We start from the raw sequence: 12,351 nt of genomic DNA, 5'->3' as shown, positions 1-12,351 counted from the left end.
CGGCGTTCTGGTTCTGTATCTTTCCTGTGTTTGTGGCCAGATATACGTCCCTACAGACGCTATGGCGACCCGGTGGCGTTCTGGTTCTGTATCTTTCCTGTGTTTGTGGCCAGATATACGTCCCTACAGACGCTATGGCGACCCGGTGGCGTTCTGGTTCTGTATCTTTCCTGTGTTTGTGGCTAGATATACGTCCCTACAGACGCTATGGCGACCCGGTGGCGTTCTGGTTCTGTATCTTTCCTGTGTTTGTGGCTAGATATACGTCCCTACAGACGCTATGGCGACCCGGCGGCGTTCTGGTTCTGTATCTTTCCTGTGTTTGTGGCCAGATATACGTCCCTACAGACGCTATGGCGACCCGGTGGCGTTCTGGTTCTGTATCTTTCCTGTGTTTGTGGCTAGATATACGTCCCTACAGACGCTATGGCGACCCAGTGGCGTTCTGGTTCTGTATCTTTCCTGTGTTTGTGGCTAGATATACGTCCCTACAGACGCTATGGCGACCCGGTGGCGTTCTGGTTCTGTATCTTTCCTGTGTTTGTGGCTAGATATACGTCCCTACAGACGCTATGGCCACCCGGCGGCGTTCTGGTTCTGTATCTTTCCTGTGTTTGTGGCCAGATATACGTCCCTACAGACGCTATGGCGACCCGGCGGCGTTCTGGTTCTGTATCTTTCCTGTGTTTGTGGCTAGATATACGTCCCTACAGACGCTATGGCGACCCGGTGGCGTTCTGGTTCTGTATCTTTCCTGTGTTTGTGGCCAGATATACGTCCCTACAGACGCTATGGCGACCCGGTGGCGTTCTGGTTCTGTATCTTTCCTGTGTTTGTGGCTAGATATACGTCCCTACAGACGCTATGGCGACCCGGTGGCGTTCTGGTTCTGTATCTTTCCTGTGTTTGTGGCTAGATATACGTCCCTACAGACGCTATGGCGACCCGGTGGCGTTCTGGTTCTGTATCTTTCCTGTGTTTGTGGCCAGATATACGTCCCTACAGACACTATGGCGACCCGGCGGCGTTCTGGTTCTGTATCTCTCCTGTGTTTGTGGCCAGATATACGTCCTCACAGACACTATGGCGACCCGGTGGCGTTCTGGTTCTGTATCTTTCCTGTGTTTGTGGCCAGATATACGTCCCTACAGACGCTATGGCGACCCGGTGGCGTTCTGGTTCTGTATCTTTCCTGTGTTTGTGGGCAGATATACGTCCTCACAGACGCTATGGCGACCCGGCAGCGTTCTGCCGCTCTGTCTTTCCCATGGTTGCGGCGGCGCTGTTGCCTATGGAGAGGGGAGGGGTGAACAGCGCCCCCAGTGCTCCGCCATGCGCTCGGTACCACCCGGTCAGCGCACGCTAGTGTGGATGTAGCCATATTCTGTCTTGTTCCTGGTTCTTTGGCGCGGTCCCTTCTCTCTCTCGGCTTTGATACGGAGCTATAAATACAGATTCCAGCGTCACTGAGAACCGCGCCCAAGTCTAAATCAAACACGAAAACTTGTGTATGTGGCAGCCGCTCCGAGGATGAAATCTCCAAAAATGTTCCAAAAATATTTGACATAAAGATTTCAAAGGGAGAAGAGAGAAGCGAAGGGCGACCGCGGGATGTGGAGGTCACATGGGCGGCAGATGTGGCGTCTGATGGAGGGAGATGAAGCGATAAGAGAACTTTCAAGTGAAATATCTGATTTATGTTCTTGTAGAATTATTTGCAAATGTTTTCTCTCGCACATTAGAACAGAGACTGGAGAATAAGAGGCCACCGTGCGGGGCGCAGCGCTAAATACCCACATTACATCCCATAACCTGGAAACACGTACAACGCGCCCTGGTTAACCCCGTATGGAGCCGTCACATGTTCTGTCTGCATTGTGTACAGAAACGCAATGCAAATGTGCAGGGGCGGAGCCTCTCAGGCTGAGACCCCCTCCCACAGTGCAGGGGCGGAGCCTCACAGGATGAGCCCTCCTCCCACAGTGCAGGGGCGGAGCCTCACAGGCTGATCCCTCCTCCCACAGTGCAGGGGTGGAGACTCACAAACTGAGCCCTCTAACAGTGCAGGGGCGGAGCCTCACAGGCTGAGCCCTCCTCCCACAGTGCAGGGGACTGCTGTATTACACAGACAGTGGGGCATATTTACTTACCCGGTCCATTCGCGAACTAGCGGCGCGTTCTCTGCGCTGGATTCGGGTCCGGACAGGATTTATTAAGGTAGTTCCTCCGCCGTCCACCAGGTGGCGCTGCTGCGCTGAAAAGCATCGGAACGCGCTGGAGTTCACCGAGTCGGGCTGAGTGAAGGTAAGTGCAAGCTCCCCGACATATTTTCTGTTTTAAATGCGGCGGTTTTTCGGAATCCGTCGGGTTTTCGTTCGGCCACGCCTCCCGCTTTCCGTCGCGTGCATGCCAGCGCCGATGCCCCACAATCCGATCGCGTGCGCCAAAATCCCGGGGCTATTCAGGGGAAATCGGCGCAAATCGGAAATATTCGGGTAACACGTCGGGAAAACCCGAATCGGGCCTTTAGTAAATGACCCCCAATGGGTCTCATTTACCTAACCGGTCCAGTCGCGATCGAGCGGAGTGTTCTATGTCGCAAATTTTTCCGAATCCGTCAGGTTTTCGGATGGCCCCCCGATTTCTGCCAGCGCGATTGTGCCAAAATCCGATCATGTGCGCCAAAATCCTGGAGGAATTCGTTGCAAAACGTAAAAAGTCGGGAAAACTGACAAAAGTGCGGCCGCGGAGCCCCAATTATCTGATCATGATCGAACCCGCCCCCCAGCGCTGGAATGTCCGTACACAGCGAGTAAAGAGCAGCGCTCCCAGTATAATAACCGCGTGATACATTATAGAACTGGCAACAAAGCCCCAGATATTGTCACATTGTAAGAGACACCGGAGACATTGCGACATTTTCATCCATTAATCACAGAAAATTGAGTTTGATGATGAAAACGGCAGAAAACAATCTCCGGAACACGAGCAGAGATTCTACAGAACATTCAGTCACTAAAAAGAACAAACAAAAAGATGTTCTTAAAGGGGTTGTCCAGGGGTTAAAAATCATGGCTGCTTTATTCCAAAAACCCTGCCCATAGGTAATGCCTGGTACTGCAACTACGCTCCATGCCCTTCTATGAGGCTGAGCTGCAGTACCGGCACTCACCACTGTGAGGTGTGGCGCTCTTCTGGAAAAAAGCAGCCATAATAATAATAATAATAATAATAACATCTTTATCTCTACAGCCCCATCATATTCTACATCACAGCTCATGGGGCAAATACACAAAATAAAATAATGTATTTCTACCCATGGACAACCCCTTTAAACTAGAAATTTTAAAACTGGCACAAGGTACTAAATATAGCGAATACACACATTCTGTTGACCCCTAAAAACTTTATATTTTGGGAAAGTACAGAGAACGGGGATTGCATTTATCTTCATAAACTGCTGACAGCCTAAAACACCTTCATGCAACTTTGTGATAAACACAAAATTATTCATGGAGATTCACGATGACATGGGAGAGGTTTTCATACAAAAATAAGAGGTCACGGTGAGAAAAGTTTGTATATACAACAAGAGTTTACAATCTCAAAAATATAAAAAGAAGCCATAAAGTAATTCGTAGAAATTCATGGCTCAGAATGTAAAGAAAATTCATACTAAAAAGTGACTATTACAAACCAATGCGCAGCACGTCCCGTACAACGCAATCATTAACACACAGACGCCTTCATGCAACTTTGCTACAAACAGAGATTACATACAAAAACTACAAGCTTTAGATGTTCAACTACAATATGAACAAATCATAGACCTTATACAAAGAGAATCACCGGGATTTTCCAGTTACAGCAAATTAATGTTATTGTTTGTATTATAAAGAGTTCTACAATTTACCAATCTACTTTCTGTATCAATTATCCAGTTTTCTAGATCTCTGCTTGCTGTAATTCTATAGGAAGCTTTACTTCCAGTGGTCACACAGGTGACTATATGATATAACGGCTCATGCACCTGTGTGATATAACGGGTCATGCACCTGTGTGATATAACGGCTCATGCACCTGTGTGATGTAACGGCTCATGCACCTGTGTGATATATAATGGGTCCTGCACCTATGTGAAGTAATGGGTCCTGCACCTGTGTGATATAACGGCTCATGCACCTGTGTGATATAACGGCTCATTCACCTGTGTGATGTAACGGCTCATGCACCTGTGTGATATATAATGGGTCCTGCACCTATGTGATGTAATGGGTCCTGCACCTGTGTGATATAACGGCTCATGCACCTGTGTGACCAGGGACAGATTTCTGTCCACCAGTAGTAAACCTAGAAGCTTCCTATAGAATGACAGCAAGCAGAGATCTAGAAAACCCTGAGGAATTGATACAGAAAGTAGATGGGAAAATTATAAAACTGTTTATTGTAAAAACAATAACATTAATTAGCTGTAATATGAAGGACCCCCGCCCCCCCCCCCCCCCCCCACATGTGTATACAGCACCCGGGCAGAGTCATGTCTGCAGAACATTGCACTTGGGCCCCTATAGAAATCAATAACTATATATCCCTATGGGGCCCTCAGATGTGGAACACGTGGCCCTCGTGTTATGGACACCAGAACCTCCTGCTGGTCATAGGACCCGGAGACACAGCGCCACCACTCTGGTTCTGATGAACCAGGTCCAGAATATGGAGAGAAGACAAAGCGCTGGAGAGTCCCCACATACAGACGTGTATATATATATATATGGGACAGTCAGCGGGTAACGGCGCACGTTCTCACTGATGGGAATTTTTCCATTAGAAAACTCATTTCCTCCAGTGATTCGTGTAGTGTGCAGCGGGCGCCGGTCCCTCACCCCTCCACAGGTTCAGCAGCAGAGGGTGCATGTACTTCAGCTGACAGTTCTGGTGTAATTTCTAAGAGCTGAATCCCCTCTTTAATACTGCACCAGGATTGTGTCTCTGCTCCTGTGGCACCTAGAAACACAATCCTGATGAGATATTAAAGAGGGGATTCGCCAGCTGGATGCCATGTATGAAGTCCGCCCCCTGCCAGGACATCTCTATATATGCTAATGAGGGCGCGTGCAGTCATTGAAGGGTTAAACAAACAATGTAATCAACAAACAAAACAAAGTGACAGACTGCACCAACAATGGGACAAGGATCTAGAGGATGAGATCTGGAGTGAGAGGATCCACACTGACAACTAGGAGTGAGAGGATCCACACTGACAACTAGGAGTGAGAGGATCCACACTGACAACTAGGAGTGAGAGGATCCACACTGACAACTAGGAGTGACAGGATCCACACTGACAACTAGGAGTGAGAGGATCCACACTGACAACTAGGAGTGAGAGGATCCACACTGACAACTAGGAGTGAGAGGATCCACACTGACAACTAGGAGTGAGAGGATCCACGCTGACAACTAGGACTGAGAGGGTCCACACTGACAACTAGGAGTGAGAGGATCCGCACTGACAACTAGGAGTGAGAGGATCCACGCTGACAACTAGGAGGGAGAGGATCCACACTGACACCTAGGAGTGAGAGGATCCACACTGACAACTAGGAGTGAGAGGATCCACACTGACAACTAGGAGTGAGAGGATCCACACTGACAACTAGGAGCGAGAGGATCCACGCTGACAACTAGGAGCGAGAGGATCCACGCTGACAACTAGGAGTGAGAGGATCCACGCTGACAACTAGGAGTGAGAGGATCCACACTGACAACTAGGAGTGAGAGGATCCACACTGACAACTAGGAGTGAGAGGATCCACACTGACAACTAGGAGTGAGAGGATCCACGCTGACAACTAGGAGTGAGAGGATCCACACTGACAACTAGGAGTGACAGGATCCACACTGACAACTAGGAGGGAGAGGATCCACACTGACACCTAGGAGTGAGAGGATCCACACTGACAACTAGGAGTGAGAGGATCCACGCTGACAACTAGGAGTGAGAGGATCCACACTGACAACTAGGAGTGAGAGGATCACACTGACAACTAGGAGGGAGAGGATCCGCACTGACAACTAGGAGTGAGAGGATCCACCCTGACAACTAGGAGTGAGAGGATCCACACTGACAACTAGGAGGGAGAGGATCCGCACTGACAACTAGGAGAAGAGGATCCGCACTGACAACTAAGAGTGAGAGGATCCACACTGACAACTAGGACTGAGAGGGTCCACACTGACAACTAGGAGTGAGAGGATCCGCACTGACAACTAGGAGTGAGAGGATCCACGCTGACAACTAGGAGGGAGAGGATCCACACTGACACCTAGGAGTGAGAGGATCCACACTGACAACTAGGAGTGAGAGGATCCACACTGACAACTAGGAGTGAGAGGATCCACGCTGACAACTAGGAGTGAGAGGATCCACACTGACAACTAGGAGTGAGAGGATCCACACTGACAACTAGGAGTGAGAGGATCCACACTGACAACTAGGAGTGAGAGGATCTACACTGACAACTAGGAGAAGAGGATCCACACTGACAACTAGGAGTGAGAGGATCCACACTGACAACTAGGAGTGACAGGATCCACACTGACAACTAGGAGGGAGAGGATCCACACTGACACCTAGGAGTGACAGGATCCACACTGACAACTAGGAGTGAGAGGATCCGCACTGACAACTAGGAGTGAGAGGATCCACACTGACAACTAGGACTGAGAGGATCCACACTGACAACTAGGAGTGAGAGGATTCACACTGACAACTAGGAGGGAGAGGATCCGCACTGACAACTAGGAGTGAGAGGATCCACCCTGACAACTAGGAGTGAGAGGATCCACACTGACAACTAGGAGGGAGAGGATCCGCACTGACAACTAGGAGAAGAGGATCCGCACTGACAACTAAGAGTGAGAGGATCCACACTGACAACTAGGAGTGAGAGGATCCACACTGACAACTAGGAGCGAGAGGATCCACACTGACAACTAGGAGTGAGAGGATCCACGCTGACAACTAGGAGTGAGAGGATCCACGCTGACAACTAGGAGTGAGAGGATCCACACTGACAACTAGGAGAAGAGGATCCGCACTGACAACTAGGAGTGAGAGGATCCACACTGACAACTAGGAGTGAGAGGATCCACGCTGACAACTAGGAGTGACAGGATCCACACTGACAACTAGGAGTGACAGGATCCACACTGACAACTAGGAGTGACAGGATCCACACTGACAACTAGGAGTGAGAGGATCCGCACTGACAACTAGGAGTGACAGGATCCACACTGACAACTAGGAGTGAGAGGATCCACACTGACAACTAGGAGTGAGAGGATCCACACTGACAACTAGGAGTGAGAGGATCCACACTGACAACTAGGAGTGAGAGGATCCACACTGACAACTAGGAGTGAGAGGATCCACACTGACAACTAGGAGCGAGAGGATCCACACTGACAACTAGGAGCGAGAGGATCCACACTGACAACTAGGAGTGAGAGGATCCACACTGACAACTAGGAGTGACAGGATCCACACTGACAACTAGGAGTGAGAGGATCCACACTGACAACTAGGAGGGAGAGGATCCGCACTGACAACTAGGAGTGAGAGGATCCACACTGACAACTAGGAGTGAGAGGATCCACACTGACAACTAGGAGTGAGAGGATCCACACTGACAACTAGGAGCGAGAGGATCCACGCTGACAACTAGGAGTGAGAGGATCCACGCTGACAACTAGGGAGTGAGAGAATCCACACTGACAACTAGGAGTGAGAGGATCCACACTGACAACTAGGAGTGAGAGGATCCACACTGACAACTAGGAGAGGATCCGCACTGACAACTAGGAGTGAGAGGATCCGCACTGACAACTAGGAGTGAGAGGATCCACACTGACAACTAGGAGGGAGAGGATCCGCACTGACAACTAGGAGTGAGAGGATCCGCACTGACAACTAGGACTGAGAGGGTCCACACTGACAACTAGGAGTGAGAGGATCCACACTGACAACTAGGAGTGAGAGGATCCACGCTGACAACTAGGAGTGAGAGGATCCACACTGACAACTAGGAGTGAGAGGATCCACACTGACAACTAGGAGTGAGAGGATCAACGCTGACAACTAGGAGGGAGAGGATCCACGCTGACAACTAGGAGCGAGAGGATCCACACTGACAACTAGGAGTGAGAGGATCCACGCTGACAACTAGGAGTGAGAGGATCCACACTGACAACTAGGACTGAGAGGATCCACACTGACAACTAGGAGAAGAGGATCCACACTGACAACTAGGAGTGAGAGGATCCACACTGACAACTAGGAGTGAGAGGATCCACACTGACAACTAGGAGTGAGAGGATCCACACTGACAACTAGGAGTGAGAGGATCCACACTGACAACTAGGAGTGAGAGGATCCACACTGACAACTAGGAGTGAGAGGATCCACACTGACAACTAGGAGTGACAGGATCCACACTGACAACTAGGAGTGAGAGGATCCACACTGACAACTAGGAGGGAGAGGATCCACACTGACAACTAGGAGTGAGAGGATCCACACTGACAACTAGGAGAAGAGGATCCACACTGACAACTAGGAGTGAGAGGATCCACACTGACAACTAGGAGTGAGAGGATCCACACTGACAACTAGGAGGGAGAGGATCCACACTGACAACTAGGAGTGAGAGGATCCACACTGACAACTAGGAGTGAGAGGATCCACACTGACAACTAGGAGGGAGAGGATCCACACTGACAACTAGGAGTGAGAGGATCCACACTGACAACTAGGAGGGAGAGGATCCCCACTAACAACTAGGAGTGATAGGATCCACACTGACAACTAGGACTGAGAGGATCCACACTGACAACTAGGAGTGAGAGGATCCACACTGACAACTAGGAGTGAGAGGATCCATACTGACAACTAGGAGTGAGAGGATCCACACTGACAACTAGGAGGGAGAGGATCCACACTGACAACTAGGAGTGAGAGGATCCACACTGACAACTAGGAGGGAGAGGATCCGCACTGACACCTAGGAGTGAGAGGATCCACACTGACAACTAGGAGTGAGGGGATCCACACTGACAACTAGGAGTGAGAGGATCCACACTGACAACTAGGAGTGAGGGGATCCACACTGACAACTAGGAGTGAGAGGATCCACACTGACAACTAGGAGGGAGAGGATCCGCACTGACACCTAGGAGTGAGAGGATCCACACTGACAACTAGGACTGAGAGGATCCACACTGACAACTAGGAGTGAGAGGATCCACACTGACAACTAGGAGTGAGAGGATCCACACTGACAACTAGGAGTGAGAGGATCCACACTGACAACTAGGAGTGAGAGGATCCACACTGACAACTAGGAGTGAGAGGATCCACACTGACAACTAGGAGTGAGAGGATCCACACTGACAACTAGGAGTGAGAGGATCCGCACTAACAACTAGGAGTGAGAGGATCCACACTGACAACTAGGAGGGAGAGGATCCACACTGACAACTAGGAGTGAGAGGATCCACACTGACAACTAGGAGTGAGAGGATCCACACTGACAACTAGGAGTGAGAGGATCCACGCTGACAACTAGGAGTGAGAGGATCCACGCTGACAACTAGGAGTGAGAGGATCCACACTGACAACTAGGAGTGAGAGGATCCACACTGACAACTAGGAGCGAGAGGATCCACACTGACAACTAGGAGTGAGAGGATCCACACTGACAACTAGGAGTGAGAGGATCCACACTAACAACTAGGAGTGAGAGGATCCACACTGACAACTAGGAGAAGAGGATCCACACTGACAACTAGGAGTGACAGGATCCACACTGACAACTAGGAGTGAGAGGATCCACACTGACAACTAGGAGTGAGAGGATCCACACTGACAACTAGGAGTGACAGGATCCACACTAACAACTAGGAGTGAGAGGATCCACACTGACAACTAGGAGAAGAGGATCCACACTGACAACTAGGAGTGACAGGATCCACACTGACAACTAGGAGTGAGAGGATCCACACTGACAACTAGGAGTGAGAGGATCCACACTGACAACCAGGAGTGAGAGGATCCACACTGACAACTAGGAGTGAGAGGATCCACACTGACAACTAGGAGTGAGAGGATCCACACTGACAACTAGGAGTGAGAGGATCCACACTGACAACCAGGAGTGAGAGGATCCACACTGACAACTAGGAGAGGATCCGCACTGACAACTAGGAGTGAGAGGATCCACACTGACAACTAGGAGTGAGAGGATCCACCCTGACAACTAGGAGCGAGAGGATCCACACTGACAACTAGGAGTGAGAGGATCCACACTGACAACTAGGAGTGAGAGGATCCACACTGACAACTAGGAGTGAGAGGATCCACACTGACAACTAGGAGTGATCTGTTACTATCCTGGTACTCAGGGGCTCCTGTATGATGAGCGGAGGTCCCTGTGAGTGGGTATCCGGAGGTCCCTGTGAGTGGGTATCCGGAGGTCCCTGTGAGTGGGTATCCGGAGGTCCCTGTGAGTGGGTATCCGGGGGTCCTGTGAGTGGGTATCCCGAGGTCCTGTGAGTGAGTATCCGGAGGTTCCTGTGAGTGGGTATCCGGAGGTCCCTGTGAGTGGGTATCCGGAGGTTCCTGTGAGTGGGTATCCGGAGGTTCCTGTGAGTGGGTATCCGGAGGTTCCTGTGAGTGGGTATCCGGAGGTTCCTGTGAGTGGGTAGCCGGAGGTCCTGTGAGTGGGTAGCCGGAGGTCCTGTGAGTGGGTATCCGGAGGTTCCTGTGAGTGGGTATCCGGAGGTTCCTGTGAGTGGGTATCCGGAGGTTCCTGTGAGTGGGTATCCGGAGGTCCCTGTGAGTGGGTATCCGGAGGTCCTGTGATTCAATATCCGGAGGTCCTGTGATTGGGTATCCGGGGGTCCCTGTGAGTGGGTATCCGGGGGTCCTGTGAGTGGGTATCCGGAGGTCCTGTGATTGGGTATCCGGAGGTCCTGTGAGTGGGTATCCGGAGGTCCTGTGAGGCTCCCCCATCCCCGGAGCATGTGTCCCGCTTCCCCCTGGTCTCTGATGATGAGGAGGGGGAGGTGCAGACATCTGGGGCTTGTGCATTCATCGGCCTCTTCCTGTGTGACCTGAAGTTCAGAGTTGGAATTCTCTCCTATAAGTTCTTCCAGCTTCTCCCGGCTCCTCTCTCTGGGTGATCAGTGCGGAGCGTCACCCTCTAGCCTCCCGCTTAGATTGTCAGCTCTGGGGGCGAGGGTCCTCCTCACACATTTCCTATATCAGTGCAGTTTTGTAATAGTTTGTGTCTTAATGTAAAGTATGTGAACTCCTGATCTACACATAATAATGATGCAAGGATCCCCTCCAGAACTATGCACCCCAGGACATATGTAGGGTCCATGACTCCCCCATCACTGGTCCCATCAGCTGATCCATCCCCAGTCCCTCACCCCCGTTACTTACCCGCAGCCTGGGGCAGGAGCAGGAGCAGCGCAGCCGCCAGGGGCAGCCCGGACATGACCCACACACAGGCTGGGACCATCACATCACATCAGTGGTGTAGAAGCCCCTGTGGCTTCCTTCTCCTCCTCCTCCTCTTCCACTTCCCTCACTCCTCCTCTCCCACCCCCTCTTCTCCGCTTTCCTATCACTTGGAGGAGTCCTGGAAGTTCCTCCTCTGCCTCCAGACAATCCCAGAGACAAGAACTGAACTTTTCCTCCATGTGACGTCACAGCCAGGACATAGCAGAAGGGGTTAACCTCCCGCATCCTCCATTTCCTTCCCGGAGTTATAGAGGATTCGGGAACAATGAGGAAAGATTCATGGAAGAGGCCACAATCCAAACATATACTAATAACAGTGTATATCCTGCGCGGCTCTATGTATACATTGTATACCTGGTGTGTGTATATGTATACATTGTATACCTGGTGTGTGTGTATATATACATTGTATACCTGGTGTGTGTATATATATACATTGTATACCTGGTGTGTGTATATATATACATTGTATACCTGGTGTGTGTGTATATATACATTGTATACCTGGTGTGTGTATATATATACATTGTATACCTGGTGTGTGTATATATATACATTGTATACCTGGTGTGTATCTATATATATATATACATTGGGGGTCATTTATTAAGGGCCCGATTCGCGTTTTCCCGACGTGTTACCCGAATATTTCCGTTTTGCGCCGCTTGTACTTAAATTGCCCCGGGATTTTGGCGCACGCGATCGGATTGTGGCGCATCGGCGCTGGCATGCGCGCGACGGAAATCGGGGGGCGTGGCCGAACG

General features: G+C 50.5%; 1 protein-coding gene across 1 annotated transcript in view; it reads right to left on the bottom strand.

Moving 5' to 3' along the window:
• The window catches only part of RECK (reversion inducing cysteine rich protein with kazal motifs), an 83,508-nt gene extending 71,863 nt beyond the window's left edge, over positions 1 to 11,645 (bottom strand). The window contains exon 1 of the mRNA XM_072150981.1: positions 11,507 to 11,645. Coding sequence (XP_072007082.1) covers positions 11,507 to 11,585 — 79 coding nt within the window. The 5' untranslated portion in view covers positions 11,586 to 11,645. The remainder of the gene's footprint in view (positions 1 to 11,506) is intronic.
• Positions 11,646 to 12,351: the final 706 nt, after the last annotated feature.

The sequence above is a fragment of the Engystomops pustulosus genome, chromosome 5, assembly GCF_040894005.1.
Source record: "Engystomops pustulosus chromosome 5, aEngPut4.maternal, whole genome shotgun sequence".
Lineage (NCBI taxonomy): Eukaryota > Metazoa > Chordata > Amphibia > Anura > Leptodactylidae > Engystomops > Engystomops pustulosus.
The sequence above is the reverse complement of the archived record's forward strand: the minus strand, read 5'-3'. Positions and strand labels throughout refer to the sequence as shown.